This window comes from Neoarius graeffei, chromosome 24, assembly GCF_027579695.1.
Source record: "Neoarius graeffei isolate fNeoGra1 chromosome 24, fNeoGra1.pri, whole genome shotgun sequence".
Taxonomy (NCBI): Eukaryota; Metazoa; Chordata; class Actinopteri; order Siluriformes; family Ariidae; genus Neoarius; species Neoarius graeffei.
In genome coordinates, this window is record NC_083592.1 from 32,776,634 (window position 1) to 32,798,213 (window position 21,580).

Consider the following 21,580-nt stretch of genomic DNA (forward strand, 5'->3'; position numbering starts at 1 on the left):
AATGAGGATGGGTTCCCTTTTGAGTCTGGTTCCTCTCGAGGTTTCTTCATGTCGTCTGAGGGAGTTGTTCCTTGCCACCGTCGGCACAGGCTTGCCCATTGGGGATAGATTAGGGATAAAATTAGCTCATGTATTAAGTCGTTCAAATTCTGTAAAGCTGCTTTGCGACAATGTTTATTGTTAAAAGCGCTATACAAATAAACTTGACTTGACTTGGAGTTTGCATGTTCTCGCCATGTCTGTGTGGGTTTCCTCCGGGTGCTTCAGTTTCCCCCACAGTCCAAAGACATGCGGTTAGGTTAATATGGGACGGCCTTGGGCTGAGGTGCCCTTGAGCGAGGCACCTAACTCCCAACTGCTCCCCGGGTGCTGTTAGAGTGGCTGCCCACTGCTCTGGGTATGTGTGTGTGCTCATTGCTCACGTGTGTGTGCATGTGTGTGTTCACTGCTTCAGATGGGTTAAATGCAGAGAGGAATTTCACAAGTGTGTGATGAATAAAGTTGTGCTTTCTTTCTTTCTTTTTATTTTTCAAGAATTATTATTATTCTTGAGTCCGAAAGAAATTATTTTGTCGGACGGTTTGTATAAAGTTTTTATTTGAATTTCCCTCCGGGGGATTAATAAAGTAATTCTGATTCTGATTTATCAAATTTGCAAAAAATAAAAATGCTGTTTCTCAAAATTCAGTGAATGTGGATAGAATAAAACGGTTATTGCACTCAATCTTGGCGTACATGGCTTATAGCCGATGAGGTGTTATGCACCTCGTCGGCTATCAGTTCATGTACGACTCGTTTTCATGGAATAACTATTAATTATCCATTAGCAGGTCAACTTGACTGGCACACCATGGAAGAGTGTGGTGTGGAGCCACCAGATGGTGGGTATGGGTGGGTGGTGGTTATCTCTGCCTTCTTCTCCAGGGGTTTTACCATAGCCGTCCTTAAGAACTTTGGCCTGTTTTTCTTGGAGATCCAGAACTACTATAATGTCCTCACCAGCGCTGTGTCATGGATCACATCCACCAGCATTGCTATGTTTCATTTGGGAGGTAAGCAGGAGGTGAGGCTTGTGCTTCACTTATGTCATCTGTACATTTAGGTCATGTTTTTTCTGACTACTCAGAATCATCTGAAACAATTAAGGACACGATTAGAAATGGCACATTTACAATCCCAAAATGCAGTTTAAAGTTTAGACTGCAAGATCCAACAACAGTTATTGAAATGTTTTATTAAAAAATAATGGCTTTCCAGTGAGTCTATTAAACACATCATTATATAACTTGTACAAAAATAAGTTGTACAAAACCTTGATTACACATAATATTCTATGGTTAAAAGAACTCTTGTACTTTCTGTGTACAGCTCCATTTGCTGGAAGTCTTGGTGTCTATGTCACACAGCGTGGTGTTATGATGATCGGTGGCACTCTGGCTGCTTCAGGCATGATCTTTGCCTCACTGGGTCTGGGTTTTCCATGGATGTATCTGTCAGCAGGAGTTCTACAAGGTAGTAGTCGAGGCTTGTTTATATTTTGTTGCATAAAAACAAATCTTATAGCTTGCTTCCTTACATGAACTGATCCAAGAAATGTTTTATAACCCAAACTACAAATATCTAAGCAAGTGTGTAGGTCATATGACTGATATTAATGAAGGGCAAGAAAAAACTTGGAAGCTATAAACTATCAGAGATCATTTTGTACCAGGCCATGTGTAAAAGATTTGTAATGTTTATGGTATTTTTAAAAGTTTGACAGTTTCACAGACATCTCTCACAATTGCTCCAACTTGTGTTCTAGTAGTGTTAAATATATTTAATTATTATACATACAGGACACTTTTTCCATGGAATAAAAACATATTCTATTCCCTTCTAACGGGTTTCATTCATTTGGTTTGATAGCATGTAATATTGTTAGTATATTGCTTATCCTACGTGCATTACGTCATTCTACCCAATGGAGAATGATTGTGGTTTGATATTGCATGATTGTCAAGTCATGACGTCACACGTTGGACCTGATGCAAATATCCAATGAGAGAGTTTTCTGCTGCGCATGCGCAGAAGCATTTCTTTGTTTGCTGGGAAAGAGAGAGACACGCTGAACACCTGAAAGGCTACCAAAACTTCATTAGATATTCTTCACACATTTACAAGAGAAAAACATTCCAATGGACATTGAAAAACTGGAAGAGAGACATGTTGGAGACATAAAACTTCCACGCTAGTGAGCGACTGTGACAATTTGTAAACAAATATGGCCACCAGGTTTGCTTTGTTAAATACAGAGGATTTTGAGAGAATTTTGAAAGAGAAAGACGTTTTGAACACCCGAAAGGAATGTATAATAATAATAATAATAATGGCTTTTTTTCATGGTATATCAGATATATTCCATTCTGCTAGCATGATATTGAACTCATCTTTGACTCGTTCCATATCATGCTAGCTGAATGGAATACATCTGATATACCACTCAACGTCAGCCAATATTATTTAATTATTCACACACATTACAACTGCTATATGATTGCAAAAATTATTTTTAAGCAGGAATTCTGAAAATATGTGGATAGTTTTCTCATGCCAGACTCATCTCACTAATAGCAAGCTAAAATATTCCATATTCCAGCAAATTTTAGCAGCTTATAGAAATAGGATGATGTGTGTGTAACTTGTGTAACGTGATTTGCTAGGGCTGGGTATATCCTTCTGCTGGATGCCAGCTAACATCATGGTCAGCCACTACTTCAAACGCTGGCGTCCGATTGCCTTTTCCATCTCCAGCTCAGGCGAGTGCATCTTTGCTATGGCCTTCAGCCCTTTTTTCCAGTGGCTCATTGAGGCCTACTCATGGCAAGGAGCTCTGCTCATCATTGGAGGACTTCAGCTCAATCTTTTTGTGTGTGGAGCTTTGATGAGACCTCTCAAACCGAAGGTATTTTCCCAAACCCTGACTCCCCTGGTTGACCCAACATCCAAGAAAATTCCTTTCCAATGCTCAATGATCCAGAGGCCTGAGTTGCTGCTATATATTGTCTTTGCCATCTTGGCTACCGCTGGTTTCTTCATTCCACCTCTATTTCTGGTTCCATATGCCAATCACAAAGGAATAGAGCAATATTGGGCTGCCTTCCTTCTCTCCAGTTTGTCCTTGGCTGATCTGCTAGGCAGGCTGGCCTGTGGTTGGCTGGCTAATTTGCAGGTGTTCAGGAACCTCCGGATATTAGCGACTGTGTCCATGTTGCTAGGAACAGTGGTGCTGCTCCTGCCACTCGCACAAGATTACTGGTCAATCATGGTTTTCAGCACAATGTACGGCTTCCTGTCTGGCTGTGTTGTGGCCGTCCATATCACAAGTATAGTAGACATTGTAGGGCTGGCAAGCTTTGACAGTGCTCTTGGACTCTTCATGCTACTGCGAACCTCTGGGGTGTTGGTCATACCACCTGCTGCAGGTCAGTGTGTCCTAATTTGTATCTCTTGCATCGTAAACATTCTTTTACTCTACATTTACTGTAAATTATTTCTCTTCATGATTTTTAGGAAGTGCAATACTTCAACAAGATCTAATTGTAGTCTATTATGTAGTCTAAATGTCATTCTTTACTATGAGAGTAAACATGTTGTGCTCATAATTGTGTGATGACAGACAATTAATGTTGTCCATACCGCAAGACACGGTTGTAAGTGAACCTTTCAACAACAGAATGACCTCAAACATGCATCCAGATGGGGTCCAGAAATGGTTAATTCAGTCAGTTCATTCTCCTGTTTTGAAACTTGTGGTCTAAATTGGCTTCACCAAATATTAACGAGATAGAGACTGCGACTAAAGTCACAGTAATTTGCGCTAGCTGTTACAAACCAGGACATCTGGTCACTGTACCCTATAGATCTGGAATGGTAAGAGATGGAAAATGATGCTTGGTGAGGAAAAGTTGTGCCCTGCTGCCTTGAACAAAAAAAAAAACCTAATTGAAAAAAATCATAAAAATTGACAGTGTTATAAGTGATTGGAAAAAAATCCTGTTTTTCATGGATCATTCCGGTTCGGTGATCCAGATCAGCACCAAAAGTCATAGCAACATAATTCAGCCCAGAGGTATTCTTCATGTGAAATTTGGTGGTGATTGGCTGAAAACTGAGGGAGAAATAGCATCCTAAAAATGTTAGGAGAATAAGAATAATAAAGTAGACAAATCCTGAGTAACAATTTGCACCAGCGCTGCTAGCGCAAATTAAACTATGCAATTATGCAGGTAATTTTGAAAAGCAAAAATGCACAACATAAGAAAAAAAATTGGAGGATAATGTTGAAACTAGACAGCATATGTTTCAACTCACCATTCCATTCATTAATTTTCCATATGAGTTGCATGAAGGGTGCAGATAATTCTGGATTTGAATGTGTATTTTGACTTTTGAGATCATATTTCGCCATACTTGGGGTTCATGTACCATCAGGTTTCCAAGCAAATGCCAGGTTACCACTGGTTGCAAAGGTGGTGTGTGTATAGTCTTTATCTCCGTTCTCTTAGACTGCTGTTCTTGTGTAGGTTAGTTCCTGTTTGTTTGTTTTTTTTAAGCAGAGTCCTTAATCTATCGTTTTCCATAATCTACTAGGTGTCTTTGTAGGAGGGAGAGGGAGGGAGTAAAAACGTTTGTCAGCTGTCCATCAAGTGGACCTAGTATGGCTCCATACTGTAGACTGAGCTGATCTATTCTACAACGATTCCCATCCATCCATCCATCCATCCATTATCTGTAGCCGCTTATCCTGTTCCTACAATGATTCCCATAAACTGAAAAACATAATTCTTCCCTGTTTCACATTCTAAACCCTAATCTCCTCCAGAAGGTTAAACTTCCAGTAAAAACTGTGCATCCGTGTCTTCATCGACTTGCTATAGCATGTTGGTCTTTGATCTTTTTGTCCATGTCTGTTTGTGTTCCTAAACTATTTTTTAATGAGTGGCTGTTTCATACGCTGTAAGACTAATAATCCTTGTTAACTTGCACTTACTTGAAGCAGAAATGTACAGTACATCTAAAATGTTTCATTTTATGTTACAGGTAAGTATTTGTGTTCAAAAGTTTCAGTGTTTTAGAATTGAACCAGCTTTAGCTGTAGTGATGTAAAATATCAGAGAAACAATCCACATCTTTTTAAACAATTGAATGCATTAGAATTTACAAGAGTGAATTTGAATAACATGTTGATAGTTTGTCTTGCTCACCTTGTATCACTGATAGCAGCTCAGGATGCTGAAGTGTTTGAAATTAATAATGATGGCAGGTCTTTTTGTGTGTGTTTTAATGTCACAGGCTGGCTAGTGGACTGGACCAGTGAATTTAATGCTTCATTTTATCTGGCAGGCCTCTGCTGTATACTCTCAGCTGTTTTTGTCATGATGGTCGACCGGCTGGTGGAGAAGAAGAATCGTGATTTGGTAAAAATTGCAAATGCTTCAGCGGACAGTGAAATTTGTCCAATAAATGGAAGAGATCCTTTAGAAGCGTAAGGGCACTATTATCATTGTAATGTGTAGATCATTTTTATATAGTTTTTGTGTTGTGAACAGTATGAGGTGTGTTTTTTTTTTTTTCCAAATGGCAACTAAACTAGAGCTGAATGATATGACAATGTTTTATGGAGTAACATAAATATACTGTACAATACACTTTTCAGAAAATTGAAGTTTGCAGCTGTTGACCTTCCAAAATGCTTCAGTTTCATTGATTTATATGAGAGATTTTTTAGATGTAATAATTAGGACACTGTAACATTACCATATTGTTCACTAATAACTGGAACCATATACACATAACCAACGCACACAGTCTCTCATCTCCTCATAAATACATACTGCATTACTTATGAGCTGTAGCAGAGCGGAACATCTGAGTTTCCTTTAAAATTAAGCTTAAATTTTTCACCTGGCTGTGTAAATATAGACCATGTTTTGTTTATTCAAGGTAGTGACACTTTTCCATCTTCCATTTCTGATTTTCAAAGATTCAAAGATTCTTTAATGTCAATTCACTATATATCCAGGACATATAGGAGAATCGAAATGCCGTTTCTCTCTCACCTTACTTGTAAAAAAAAAAAAAAAAACAGATAGTGATTACACACAAAAAAACCCAATATATATATAGATAAAAATTAAGAAAAAACAATATATATAGATAATATATCTCATCTCATTATCTCTAGCCGCTTTATCCTGTTCTACAGGGTCGCAGGCCAGCTGGAGCCTATCCCAGCTGACTACGGGCAAAAGGCGAGGTACACCCTGGACAAGTCGCCAGGTCATCACAGGGCTGACACATAGACACAGACAACCATTCACACCTACGGTCAATTGAGAGTCACCAGTTAACCTAACCTGCATGTCTTTGGACTGTGGGGGAAACCGGAGCACCCAGAGGAAACCCACGCGGACACGGGGAGAACATGCAAACTCCGCACAGAAAGGCCCTTGCCGGCCACGGGGCTCGAACCCGGACCTTCTTGCTGTGAGGCGACAGCGCTAACCACTACACCACCATGCCGCCCTAGATGATAGATAGATAGATAGATAGATAGATAGATAGATAGATAGATAGATAGATAGATAGATAGATAGATAGATAGATAGACACTCTAAAATCAATGTACAAAATAGCAGTAGTGCAATACAGTACAATAACTGAGAAGGTCCTAGAAGAGCAGCTTATGAGGTGTATATGACATTAGTGCAAATGGGCAATAGCAGCAGATACAGCAGTAATGCTAATGTTTGTGGTGTGATGTGCAAACGGATAAGTAATGCTCATGATTTTGTTGTTTGGAGTGTCTCATCATATTATTTTGAGCTATTATATTACATTACAGGGCGGCACGGTGGTGTAGTGGTTAGCGCTGTCGCCTCACAGCAAGAAGGTCCAGGTTCGAGCCCCGTGGCCGGCGAGGGCCTTTCTGTGCGGAGTTTGCATGTTCTCCCCGTGTCTGCATGGGTTTCCTCCGGGTGCTCCGGTTTCCCCCACAGTCCAAAGACATGCAGGTTAGGTTAACTGGTGACTCTAAATTGACCGTAGGTGTGCATGTGAGTATGAATGGTTGTCTGTGTCTATGTATCAGCCCTGTGATGACCTGGTGACTTGTCCAGGGTGTACCCTGCCTTTTGCCCATAGTCAGCTGGGATAGGCTCTAGCTTGCCTGCGACCCTGTAGAACAGGATGAAGCAGCTAGAGATAATGAGATGAGATGAGATATTACATTACATGGCATTTAGCAGACACTCTTATCCAGAGCGACGTACAATGAGTGCAAAAGTCAGGTACACAAAGTGCTGAATTTCCAGGCAAGAAAGTTCTAGTGCCAACTGAACAAGTGACAGCAATACCTTGTGTCATCATCATTGGCTGTCCATCACTAGCATTGATGACTGCTTCATTAGGACGCAGAGAAACAGAGATGGGCCATGAGGCCCACACCAGAGCTCCTCTCCTAATGAAGCACCTTGCACAGTAAGGTAAGACAAAGGATGACATGCCCCCATCGTGTTGTCTCTCTGGACCTCCAAACCTGATGCCAAGTGGTGCACAAAAGTGCTTCAGACCTGATGGGTATGGAAGTTGCCCCACAGTGACAACTGACTTGCTGGGTGATGCCATCCGTTGGCCATTTGAGTGGCTGTTCCACATGCCATCTGGTGGTATGCCGTTGACCCTGTCGGGTTCATCTGCCACATTGCACCGAAAAGTGCCCTGTTGCCAGCACCTTATTGGTGATGTACTATTTAACCCATAGCTGGAACCCAGGCAGGTGTTACCACTCTGGGTCAGAGCGGACCTGGGAGCAATGGTGATTAAGGGGCAACTCCACTTTCCCCAATACTCAAGTCCTCCTGGACCTGAGACTCACCACCGGTTGCAATTTAAAGTCATACCCAGGACTAAGAATGACAGTATAATGCTTTATGGATAGAAATAGAGAATAGAGTAGGATAACTTGGGAGAGAACAGAATAGAATATGACTAATTAGTATATATTAAGATCGAACATAGAGAAATAGAATGTATGTTCACAAAACAGAAGAGAACATGACCAAAAAAAAAGAATAGGATAGACATTAGTATGATATAATAGAGTAGATTATGAGAGAACAGAAGGGAATATGATGGAATAGAAAGCATTTTGAAGATGTAGAAAAGAGTATTACAAAATACAGCAGAATAGATTAAAAGAAAGAAGGTATACCTTCTTTCCTAGTGTAATATTGTGTTGAAGTATCAATACTCAAACAGCCAAGGAAACAAACCAACCATACAAAGTAAAACTAAATGGAGAACTCAAATGGCTAACCCCAGGCTAGACAGTACACAGCCTGAGTTGGTCTAGACCGAAACACAGTTACACAGTGGGCAGAGAAGAAGGGGAGAGGTGTAGCCTGAAGAGGTCAAGTCAAGTCAAGTTTATTTGTACAGCGCTTTTAACAATAAACATTGTCGCAAAGCAGCTTTACAGAATTTGAACGAGAGGTGAGTCTTCAGTCTGTGCTTGAAGGTGGTCATGGAGTCGGCAGGTCTGACCTCAATGGGAGATATCTATCCATCCATTATCTGTAGCCACTTATCCTGTTCTACAGGGTCGCAGGCAAGCTGGAGCCTATCCTAGCTAACTATTGGCGAGAGGTGGGGTACACCCTGGACAAGTCGCCAGGTCATCACAGGGCTGACACATAGACACAGACAACCATTCACACTCGCATTCACACCTACGGTCAATTTAGAGCCACCAATTAGCCTAACCTGCATGTCTTTGGACTGTGGGGGAAACCGGAGCACCCGGAGGAAACCCACGCGGACACGAGGAGAACATGCAAACTCCACGCAGAAAGGTCCTGGGCTCAAACCCAGGCCCTTCTTGCTGTGAGGCGACAGTGCTAACCACTCCACCACCGTGCCGCCCCCTCAGTGGGAGATAGTTATACTTTACTGATATTGAATTGTTTTAGTTTTGTGCTTCTTAGGTTTTTACTGAGACCTTCCAACGCACTTGTTACAAATTTCAAAGGTCCTCTTCTCTCATCCAGCTACTACATTTGCTACACTACATATCAATCGAACAGACTCGGTTTAGCATCTCGTCAAGTTCATAAGTGTAAAAACTATCAAGAATCATGCCAATACATCATATGTTACACTAGATAGCTGCAGTACTTGGTGCTATAGCTATCCATGTGCGTGTGAATATGGATAAGCCACTGGGCTGCAGTGTGGAACTTGAGGATGATATTCCTGGCCTGGTTCTACCTCCGTAAAAGTTTTCAACATGCTGGAGAAAGCAGCAACTTGTATACAATTGTTTCTTTTGCCTCCATATTTAATTTTAAAAAATGTTGAAGTAATTTGCTAACACTGGCTGTATTAACTATGTTAGTCTGGTTTCTTTGCTAATACCAGGTTAGACTAGCATTGATGGCCAGTGGCTAACATTACCGGCTCAGCAGCAAGTCAAATTCAAGTTGATTGTGAATATTGTGAACGTAAGCATCAAACTGACATAGTTGCAATCATTTTAGATAAATGATAAGTTACTTTTCACTTGAAAACATAAAATAAAAATCAATTTAAACATAAATTTAATCTGTTAAATACATTTACGTTTTACTTTTTAATGCTTGTACATTTAAAAGTAGACGCTTTTTAGTTAAGTATTTTTGTTTTTTCACTTTTTAAGATTCTGAGAATATTATCTATACTTCCAGTTTCTCAGTACCTGTATTTTCTCCACCCCTGGTCATAAGCAACACTAACTGCATGTTGAGTTCAGTGTCCCTGAAGTCAAAAAATTTTTTAAAGTTGGCTAACTCCCCTGGGACAGCAGCTTCTGATTATAGAGAGAGTTATTTTGGTCAAACTTGATAATCCAGTGCCTCTAACTTACCACACAGGTTATGTATTTGCATTACTGGATTATTATTATTATTATATACTAGATTTATTAGGTCTATTTTGTAAATGAAAAAATAATCCTATATGCAGTGCTCTTTGAATCAATTTGTCGAGATACTTTGCAATCTCTTGTTTCAACTGTACTATTATGTCTTCAAAATGATTTCTCTTACTTGATGATATACAGTGCTTTACACAAGCATTTCTACCCCCAACCTTTGGCTGTTCCACATTATGTTGTCCTTCAACTTGGAATTCAAATGGATCTGTTTTAAAATTTGACATTTTTGATTTATGTCTAACATTTGAATGTGCACAATATTGTATTGTGATACAAAGACTAATAATTAAAAAAAGTTGACACTTATTGGTTGCATAAATATTTCCATTTTTCTATTTGTAAATCATTTTTAAAACTATATAGATTTTACGCCCATATCAATATTATGGGCTATTTTATGTCGGCTCATGATATGACATATCATTCCAAGTAAGTCTATTGTAGGGCCAGGTTATAACTCTACAAAATGTAGAAAAGAAATAGATACACATACTCATATAGATAAACACTGGCCCACTGTTAGTGCTTTGTCCCATTCTAGTAATTTAGCACATGTTGTATGTCCAAGGATACTGATATGTACTTGGGACCCCTGGTTAATAGTTTAGGAAACCGTAGTCTCCATCCAAAGCAATTTAAGGTTCAAGGACTTCTCACCTACCTTTTTTTTTTTAATTGTTAAAGTTGTTCGTTTAAGTATTGTGCATGACCAGAAAATGGCAGTGTCACCCCAATCCCTGAACAACAAACTCATGGAAACTGGAAAACTCTTCATTGCCTTGAATGAGCCATACAGAGGTCCAATAAAGTGTGTGTGTGTGTGTGTGTGTGTGTGTGTGTGTGTGTGTGTGTGTGTGTGTGAGTAAGGTGTAGAAGAAGAAGTCTTTATTTGTCACATGCACACTCAAGCACAGTGAAATTCGTTCTCTGCATTTAACCCATCTGAAGCAGTGAACGCATGCATGCACACACAAGTGAGCAATGAGCGCACGCACATGCTCAGAACAGTGGGCAGCTACAGTATGCTACAGCACCCAGGGAGCAGTTAAGGGTCAGGTGCCTCGCTCAAGGGCACTTCAGCCCAACCTTCAGGCCATGGCTGCCCCATGTTAACCTACCCGCATGTCTTTGGACCGTGGGGGAAACTGGAGCACCTGGAGGAAACCCACGCAGACACAGGGAGAACATGCAAACTCCACACAGAAAGGCTCCCGTCGGCCGCTGGGATAGAACCCAGAACCTTCTTGCTGTGAGGTGACAGTGCAAACCCATACAAAACAGCTTCAGTGCTCCTTTGCTCAGTCTCTGAAACTGTAAAGGAAAGCTACACACATTTTTTCCTAAAGATAATCCTTCATTTGGTTCTTTGTTGATGATGGTGCAGAGAGTGCTGTTTAACATATCTGCCAAAAAAAAAACCTCTCCCATATATGTTCAGTTGGGTTGATGTCTGGTATGTGTGAAGGCTATAGCATAAGCCGTCCTTCCCCGTGGATCGATTCATCCTGGAAGAGACCAGTTTCATCAGAATAGAAATTATTCATCCTAGATTAAAGGTGATCAGTCAGAATAACTTGAATTGATTCGCAGTGACTCTTCTCTCGAAGGGGGTAAGCATAACACGTTAATTTAAACGACTATTGGGCAGTGTCTGGGAATACCAGCTGTGTCCTGGAGAGGTAGAGGGATGGCACTCCTAGCAGGCAAATAGGCCTACATATGTTAACACACATCAGCAACAGAGACACACTTTTGGAGACATATTCATATATACAGTACTGTGTAAAAGTCTTAGGCACCCTAATTTTTTATACAAACTTTGTTATAGATTTCTGTTTTATGATTTCTACATTATCGAGTCAGTACAAAAACATTTTAGAGTTCCAAATGTTCATTTTCCAACACAAAATTAAATATTACAGAGAAAAAAAATTGTGTTTGAGCAGCATGTTCTTCCTGGTTTACGCACTTCCTGCTTCCTGAGTTGTTCGCGCCGAGTCCTTTTTTCCCGCGAGTGCCAGCGTTAATTACTAATCCTTTTTTAACTTTTTTTCTACAAATAAATTTCCAGTATCCTCTTCATTTTTATTGTACTGTCGCTTTCCTTTTTCCGGTTTTTTCTCTTTCTTTTTTCGGAAGAACGCCGAGACCGGGAGCTTTCTTTTTCTCTCCTCCTGTGTAAAGACCACAAGCGGAGGCCATCCACATCTGATCTGCTTTAATGTCAACAGATCTTCATTTAAGGTACGTGAATCTTTTCATCATGGCACACCTTCAGCCTGTTCAGTGTGCTGAGTGCAGGATGTTTAGTCATTCTTCCTCCGTCACTAGCGATAGCTTTATTAGCTTTACTTGTGATAAGTACAGATTAGTTGGCTCTCTGACGGAGAAGATTACAGTGCTAGAAGCGCATGTCCAGGCTTTAGAGCAGGTTAGTGAGCGTGAGAACAGTGTAGTTTCTGTTAGGGAAAGTCTGGACGCCCTAGGTGGAGTTAGTAATCCCCCAACTCTGGCATTAGAGCCCTTACAGCGGGGCGAATGGGTGACGGCTCGGTGGCATAAGCGTAGAGCCAAAGCTACTGCTGAGGCTCGCCCACGGGAGCACCACTCCTCTCCGCGTCACGTGTCGAACAGGTTTGCTCTCCTTAGTGATGCACCCACTGAGAAACCTGAAAGAGCTCTGGTTATAGGGGACTCTATCATACGGCACGTGAAATTAGCTCAGCCTTTAGGGGCACCAGCAGCTTTAGTCAGGTGTATGGACCCTTTTCACGTGACGTCACGACAAACGCGGCCGCCATTTTGGACGTTTACTACCAGTAGTTTACCACAGCCAACATTGAGGAACGGCAGCAAAGAAAGTTTTTACTTTCAGCAAGACTTCCATCATGCCACTATATTGTTGTGCACCTGGATGTAGTAACCATCAACAAACAAGGCAAGGTTTATCATTTTATCGGATCCCGACGGAGAAGATAGATAGCAGCCATTAACAGATTGGCAGCCCTCGGCATACCAACGCTTGTGTAGTGACCACTTTGTTGGAGGTAAGACGAATAAAATTAGCCAGAAAAGGCATTACATTGCTGTTAACATTCTGTGGCGGCGAGTGTGTAACCAAATAGGCTAAAATAACCCATTGTAACCTCTTTGTTCTTCTGTAGTAGCTATTGTTGACTAGCTAATGTCAACAAGTAGCTGGTATGTTACTGTAGCAATGTTTACGTTCAGTCATTTGGATGACTGTTAACCTTTCAGTCTCAAGTTTTTCCTTTACTGTATTTACTAGTTTACTGTAATTATGATCCGGCAGCTATTTACACCGGATCCAGTGTAAATAGCTGCCGGAGCCAACGTCCGAGGTTCCGGAGCGCGCGCCGGCTTGCTCTCCCTCAAATTAAGCAGTGCGAGCCGGCTTGCTCTCCCTCAAATTAAGCAGCGCGCGCCAGCTTGCTCCCGGAGTGCTCCGGCCGAGGTTCCCCTCAAATTAAGCAGCGCGCGCCGGCTTGCTCCGGAGCAAGCCGGAGCGCGCTCCGTAACCTCGGCCAGAGCACTCCTGGAGCAAGCCGGAGCGCCCTCCGGAACCTCGGCCGGAGCACTCCGGGAGCAAGCCGGAGCGCGCTGCTTAATTCGAGGGGAACCTCGGCCGGAGCACTCCGGGAGCAAGCCGGCGCGCGCTGCTTAATTTGAGGGGAACCTCGGTCGGAGCACTCCGGGAGCAAGCCGGAGCGCGCTGCTTAATTTGAGGAGAACCTCGGCCGGAGCACTCCGGGAGCAAGCCGGCACGCGCTGCTTAATTTGAGGGGAACCTCGGCTGGAGCACTCCTGGAGCAAGCCGGAGCGCGCTCCAGAACCTCGGACGTTGGCGTGTATGTGTATGGCGATGGGTTTTTAACGACATAGGTATACAGATCATATGGGCCGAAGTCAGGTAAAGACGAGGGCTTCATGTACTTCCGTACGTCAGTGAACAATCCTGGTGGAAGCAGGTAAACGTCGTTCTCTAAGCCTGCTAACCTCAATTTTTGCAAATACCTCTCCCTCTGCTCGCCCTGTAAATGCCCTACGTCGCTGGATAGTGAAGGTGTTTTCTGCATCTCGCTCCTTTTTCTTTTATGTTTTTCGTTTGTCGCCTTCCTCGCATTCAAACTGATTCGAGCCGAAGTCCACTACATGTCCAAAATGGCGGTCGCGTTTACGAAGGTCACGTGACTGAAAAGGGTCCATACCGGGAGCCAGGGCGCCGGACATAGCAGGTAATCTTAGGGTCCTAGGCAAGCACAGGTTCTCAAAGATAGTTATCCATGCAGGAGCTAATGATATACGCCTTCGTCAGTCTGAGGTTACTAAGAGTAACTTTGTAGAGGTGTTTAAATTAGCGAAGGCGATGTCCGATGCTGTAGTATGCTCTGGCCCCATCCCAATGCGGCGTGGCGATGTAGCTTACAGCAGGTTATGGTCGCTGAACTGCTGGCTGTCCAGGTGGTGCTCTGAAAACAGTGTGGGCTTTATAGATAATTGGGCTAATTTTGAGGGCACTGCTGGCCTGTTAGGGCGGGACGGTATCCATCCCACTCGGGAAGGTGCTGCTTTCATTTCCTGCAGCATAGGTCATAGTCTCAGAACAGGCCTAGTTAATTTCTGACAATCCAGAGCCAAGGCCAGGGAGCAGACGAACAGGCTAAACCGACTGTCTGCTAGCTGCACAGAGTCGTCACTCAGGGCCCACTACATCGAGACTGTGTCTGTTCCCTGAGCTCAACAAAAAGGTAGAAATTTTCAGAGAGTTTGTTCCAGTAACCTAATCAATATAAAATTAGATCAGACTGACTGTACAGCCGCTGCCAGCACCTTTGATCTAAAGGTGGGGCTATTAAATATTAGATCTCTTACATCTAAAACGCTAATGGTTAATGAACTCATTACTGATCAAGAGTTTAATGTACTGTGTTTAACAGAAACATGGATTAAGCCAAATGAATATATAGCATTAAATGAAGCGAGTCCTCCTGGATACACCAGCCTCGTCTAACTGGCAGAGGAGGAGGTGTCGCGGTTATTTATAACGATTATCTAGGTGTAACACAAAAACCTGGTTATAAATTTAATACATTTGAAGTTCTTCATACTCATATAATGTATGTAGCCTCGAAAAATAAGTCTACCCAGTTAATTCCATTGCTTATTATTTACAGGCCCCCGGGGCCATATTCTGAGTTTCTTTCTGAATTCGCAGATTTTATCTCAGATCTGGTTATTTCCTTAGACAAAGCTTTAGTTGTCGGAGATTTTAATATTCACTTCGATAACCCAGAAGACCCTTTAAAAACAGCGTTTGTGTCCATCTTAGACTCAGTCGGGATTAAGCAGAATGTCATAGGACCGACCCATAATGGTGGTCACACCCTTGATCTAATACTAACAATCAGATTAAACGTAGATAATATAGTCACACTTCCACAGTCTGAAGTTATCTCAGATCATTGTCTCATCTCATTCAAGATATGTCTGAGTAATAATATATGCACCTCACCACGCTACTGTATTAAACGTACTTTCACGTCAACTACTGCACAGAGCTTTATAAATGATCTCCCAGAGCTGTCAACTTTGATTGGGTCACTGTCAGCCCCTGCAGAACTTGATCAGGCAACTGAATGCTTAGAGTCAACATTCCGCCATACTTTAGATAATGTAGCTCCTCTAAAAAGGAAAATGGTCAGAGACAAAAAATTAGCACCCTGGTATAATGATGACACTCGCACATTAAAACAGACCACTCGAAAATTGGAACGTAAATGGCGTCAAACAAAATTGGTAGTGTTCAAATTAGCTTGGAAGGAGAGCTTCCTGAAGTATAGAAAAGCTCTTAGTGCTGCGAGATCAACATATTTCTCCTCCCTAATAGAAGATAACAAAAATAATCCTAGATTTCTATTTAATACTGTAGCAAAATTAACCAGGAATAAGTCCACTATCAACACATGCACACCTGCAGTATGTAGTAGCAACGACTTCATGAATTTTTTTAATGACAAAATTGAAAATATCCGACAAAAAATTCAAACTACTAATTTAAGGTTAGACAATGAAAGTGACCTTGTAGTTAACAATATAACTGTATCAGATCATCAGTTAGAATGTTTTACTCCCCTAAAAGAAACTGAATTACTTTCATTAATCTCTACATCAAAAGCCTCAACTTGCGTACTAGATCCCTTACCGACACATCTATTCAAACAGATAATGCCTGGAGTAATTGAACCGCTTCTAAAAATAATAAATTCTTCTCTTATGATTGGCTATGTAACCAAATCCTTTAAACTAGCAGTTATCAAACCCCTGATTAAAAAACCTGACCTTGATCCCTGTCAGCTGTCCAATTATCGGCCAATATCAAACCTCCCCTTTATCTCCAAAATCCTTGAAAAAGCTGTGGCACAGCAGTTATGCTCATATTTACATAGGAATAACATCCATGAAATGCATCAGTCAGGATTTAGACCTCATCATAGCACAGAGACAGCACTGGTTAAAGTAGTAAACGACCTACTGTTGGCGTCTGATCAGGGCTGTGTCTCGCTACTTGTGTTGCTTGACCTTAGTGCAGCATTTGATACCATTGATCATTCCATTCTTCTGGATAAACTAGAAAATGTTGTGGGAGTTAAGGGAATGGCCCTCTCCTGGCTCAGGTCTTATCTAACTGATCGTTATCAGTATGTTGATATAAATGGTGATATTTCTAGATGTACCGAGGTAAAGTTTGGTGTTCCACAAGGTTCTGTCTTGGGTCCACTGCTTTTTTCTCTATATATGTTACCTCTGGGCGATATTATTCGTAAACATTGTATTAGTTTCCACTGTTATGCTGATGACACACAGTTGTATGTCTCTGCAAAACCTGATGAGAGACACCAGCTTAATAGAATTGAGGAATGTGTGAAGGACATTAGACACTGGATGCTCATTAATTTCCTTCTGCTTAACTCTGACAAGACTGAAGTACTTGTGCTAGGACCACATACAGCTAGAAGTAAGTTTTCTGATTACACAGTGACTCTGGATGGCCTTTCTGTTTCTTCACGTGCAGCAGTAAAAGACCTCGGAGTGATTATTGACCCCAGTCTTTCATTCGAAACTCACATTGATAACATCACCCGGATAGCTTTCTTTCATCTCAGAAATATTGCAAAGATAAGAAATTTAATGTCATTGCATGATGCAGAAAAACTAGTCCATGCTTTCGTTACCTCCAGGTTGGATTATTGTAATGCCTTACTGTCTGGATGTTCCAATAAGTGCATAAACAAGCTCCAGTTAGTTCAAAATGCAGCAGCAAGAGTCCTTACTAGAACTAGAAAATATGACCACATCACGCCTGTCTTATCCACACTGCATTGGCTCCCAATCAAATTTCGTATTGATTATAAAATACTACTATTGACCTTTAAAGCACTAAATGGTCTCGCACCACAGTACCTGAGTGAACTTCTGCTCCTCTATGACCCGCCACGCCTACTTAGATCAAAAGGTGCAGGCTATCTGCTGGTACCTCATATAGTGAAGGTATATATCTCATCTCATCTCATTATCTCTAGCCGCTTTATCCTTCTACAGGGTCGCAGGCAAGCTGGAGCCTATCCCAGCTGACTACGGGCGAAAGGCGGGGTACACCCTGGACAAGTCGCCAGGTCATCACAGGGCTGACACATAGACACAGACAACCATTCACACTCACATTCACACCTACGGTCAATTTAGAGTCACCAGTTAACCTAACCTGCATGTCTTTGGACTGTGGGGGAAACCGGAGCACCCGGAGGAAACCCACGCGGACACGGGGAGAACATGCAAACTCCACACAGAAAGGCCCTCGCCGGCCCCAGGGCTCGAACCCAGGACCTTCTTGCTGTGAGGCGACAGCGCTAACCACTACACCACCGTGCCGCCTGTGTGTGTATATATATATATATATATATATATATACACAGTGGTGCTTGAAAGTTTGTGAACCCTTTAGAATTTTCTATATTTCTGCATAAATATGACCTAAAACGTCATCAGATTTTCACACAAGTCCTAAAAGTAGATAAAGAGAACCCAGTTAAACAAATGAGACAAAAATATTATACTTGGTCATTTATTTATTGAGGAAAATGATCCAATATTACATATCTGTGAGTGGCAAAAGTATGTGAACCTTTGCTTTCAGTATCTACTGTGATCCCCTTGTGCAGCAATAACTGCAACTAAACGTTTCCAGTAACTGTTGATCAATCCTGCACACCGGCTTGGAGGAATTTTAGCCCATTCCTCTGTACAGAACAGCTTCAACTCCGGGATGTTGGTGGGTTTTCTCACATGAACTGCTCGCTTCAGGTCCTTCCACAACATTTCGATTGGATTAAGGTCAGGACTTTGACTTGGCCATTCCAAAACATTTACTTTATTCTTCTTTAACCATTCTTTGGTAGAACGACCTGTGTGCTTAGGATTGTTGTCTTGCTGCATGACCCGGCTTATCTTGAGACTCAGTTCATGGACAGATGTCCTGACATTTTCCTTTAGAATTTGCTGGTATAATTCAGAATTCATTGTTCCATCAATGATGGCAAGCCGTCCTGGCCCAGATGCAGCAAAACAGGCCCAAACCATGATACTACCACCACCATGTTTCACAAATGGGATAAGGTTCTTATGCTGGAATGCAGTGTTTTCCTTTCTCCAAACATAACGCTTCTCATTTAAACCAAAAATTCTATTTTGGTCTCATCCGTTCACAAAACATTTTCCAATACCCTTCTGGCTTGTCCACGTGATCTTTAGCAAACTGCAAATGTGCAGCAATGTTCTGTTTGGAGAGCAGTGGCTTTCTCCTTGCAACCCTGCCATGCACACCATTGTTGTTCAGTGTTCTCCTGATGGTGGACTCATGAACATTAACATTAGCCAATGTGAGAGAGGCCTTCAGTTGCTTAGAAGTTACCCTGGGGTCCTTTGTGACCTTGCCGATGATTACACACCTTGCTCTTGGAGTGATCTTTGTTGGTCGACCACTCCTGGGGAGGGTAACAATGGGCTTGAATTTTCTCCATTTGTACACAATCTGTCTGACTGTGGATTGGTGGAGTCCAAACTCTTTAGAGATGGTTTTGTAACCTTTTCCAGCCTGATGAGCATCAACAACACTTTTTCTGAGGTCCTCAGAAATCTCCTTTGTTCGTGCCATGATACACTTCCACAGACATGTGTTGTGAAGATCAGACTTTGATAGATCCCTGTTCCTTACATAAAAGAGGGTGCGCACTCACACCTGATTGTCATCCCATTGATTGAAAACACCTGACTCTAATTTCACCTTCAAATTAACTGCTAATCCGAGAGGTTCACATACTTTTGCCACTCACAAAGATGTAATATTGGATCATTTTCCTCAATAAATAAATGACCAAGTATAATATTTTTGTCTCATTTGTTTAACTGGGTTCTCTTTATCTACTTTTAGGACTTGTGTGAAAATCTGATGATGTTTTAGGTCATATTTATGCAGAAATATAGAAAATTCTAAAGGGTTCACAAACTTTCAAGCACCACATATATATATATATATATATATATATATATATATATATATATATATATATACACACACACACATACACACACACGTGTGTGTGTATATATATATATATATATATATATATATATATATATATATATATAAAATGTGTGTGTGTGTGTGTATATATATATATACACACGTGTGTGTGTATGTGTGTGTGTGTATATATATATATATATATATACACACATATGTATGTGTGTTTGTATGTGTGTGTATATGTGTGTGTATATAAAAAAAAAAAAATCTCCTTCTCACCCCCGGCGGGGGGGTGGTATCCATGTCATCCTCAAGCTCGGGTCCTCTACCAGAGGCCTGGGAGTTTGAGGGTTCTGCGCAGTATCTTCGATGTTCCTAGGACTGCGCTCTTCTGGACTGAGGCTTCAGATGTTGTTCCTGGGATTTGCTGGAGCCACTCTCCCAGTTTGGGGGTTACTGCCCCAAGTGCCCCCACTACCACGGGGACCACGCAACCCTTGACCTTCCACATCCGTTCCAGCTGCTCTTTCAACCCTTGATACTTCTCAAGTTTCTCATGTTCCTTCTTCCTGATGTTGGCGTCAGCTGGGATCGCCACATCTATCACCACCACCCTCTTCTGCTCTTTGTCCACCACCACTATGTCCGGTTGGTTAGCCAGGATCTGTTTGTCAGTCTGGAAGCTGAAGTCCCACAGAATCTTGGCCCTGTTGTTCTCAGCCACCTTCTGTGGTATGGCCCATTGGGACTTGGGTATTTCTATTCCATACTGGTTGCAGATGTTCCTGTATACTATCCCAGCCACTTGGTTGTGCCTCTCCATGTACGCTGATCCAGCTAGCATCTTACACCCTGCTACTATGTGCTGGACTGTTTCAGGGGCTTCTTTGCACAGTCTGCATCTTGGGTCTGATCTACTCTGGTAGATCCTGGCCTCTATGGCTCTTGTGCTTATGGCCTGTTCTTGTGCTGCCATGATTAGTGCCTCTGTGCTGTCTGTCAGTCCTGCATTATCCAGCCACTGGTAGGATTTCTTGATATCAGCCACTTCCTCTATCTGACAGTGGTACATGCCATGTAGGGGTTTGTCTCTCCAGGTTGTCTGTTCCTCCTCCTCCTCTGCACTCTCATCAGGGTTCTGCTGCCTGAGACATTCACTTAGCAGTTCATCCTTTGGGGCCATCTTTCTGATGTATTCTCGGATTTTCAATGTTTCATCCTGGACCGTGGTCTTGACGCTCACTAGCCCTCGGCCTCCCTCTTTCCGCTTAGTGTATAGTCTCAGGGTGCTGGACTTGGGGTGGAACCCTCCATGCATGGTGAGGAGCTTTCTAGTCTTGATATCTGTGGCTTCTATCTCCTCCTTTGGCCAGTTTATGATACCAGCGGGGTATCTGATGACTGGTAGTGCGTACATGTTGATGGCTCGGACCTTGTTTTTACCATTCAGCTGACTTTTCAGGACCTGCCTTACTCTCTGGAGGTATTTGGCTGTGGTTGACTTCCTTGTGGCCTCTTCATGGTTTCCATTAGCCTGTGGGATGCCAAGGTACTTGTAGCTGTCTTGGATATCACCTATGTTGCCCTCTGGTAGGTCAATCCCTTCAGTCCGGATCATCTTGCCTCTCTTTGAGACCATCCGGCCACACTTGTCCAATCCAAATGACATCCCTATGTCATCGCTGTAGATCCGGGTGGTGTGGATCAGCGAGTCTATTTCTCGCTCATTCCTGGCATACAGCTTGATGTCATCCATGTAGAGCAGGTGGCTGATTGTTGCCCCACTACGGAATCGGTACCCGTAGCCGCTCTTCGTGATGATCTGACTGAGGGGGTTCAGGCCTATGCAGAACAGCAGTGGTGATAGCGCATCTCCTTGGTATATGCCGCACTTGATGTTGACTTGGGCAATGGGTTTTGAGTTGGCCTCTAGGGTTGTCTTCCACATTTCCATTGAGTTCTGT

At 42.2% G+C, this 21,580-nt stretch overlaps 1 protein-coding gene across 1 annotated transcript; it reads left to right on the forward strand.

Moving 5' to 3' along the window:
* The first annotated feature begins 850 nt into the window (after window positions 1-850).
* On the forward strand, window positions 851-9,317 carry LOC132872363 (monocarboxylate transporter 13-like). Its single transcript, XM_060907132.1, has 5 exons — window positions 851-1,052; window positions 1,369-1,512; window positions 2,703-3,464; window positions 5,335-5,459; window positions 9,204-9,317. Exons 1-5 carry the CDS (start codon window positions 851-853, stop codon window positions 9,315-9,317), a joined length of 1,347 nt encoding a protein of 448 aa, XP_060763115.1.
* The last annotated feature ends 12,263 nt before the right edge of the window (window positions 9,318-21,580 follow it).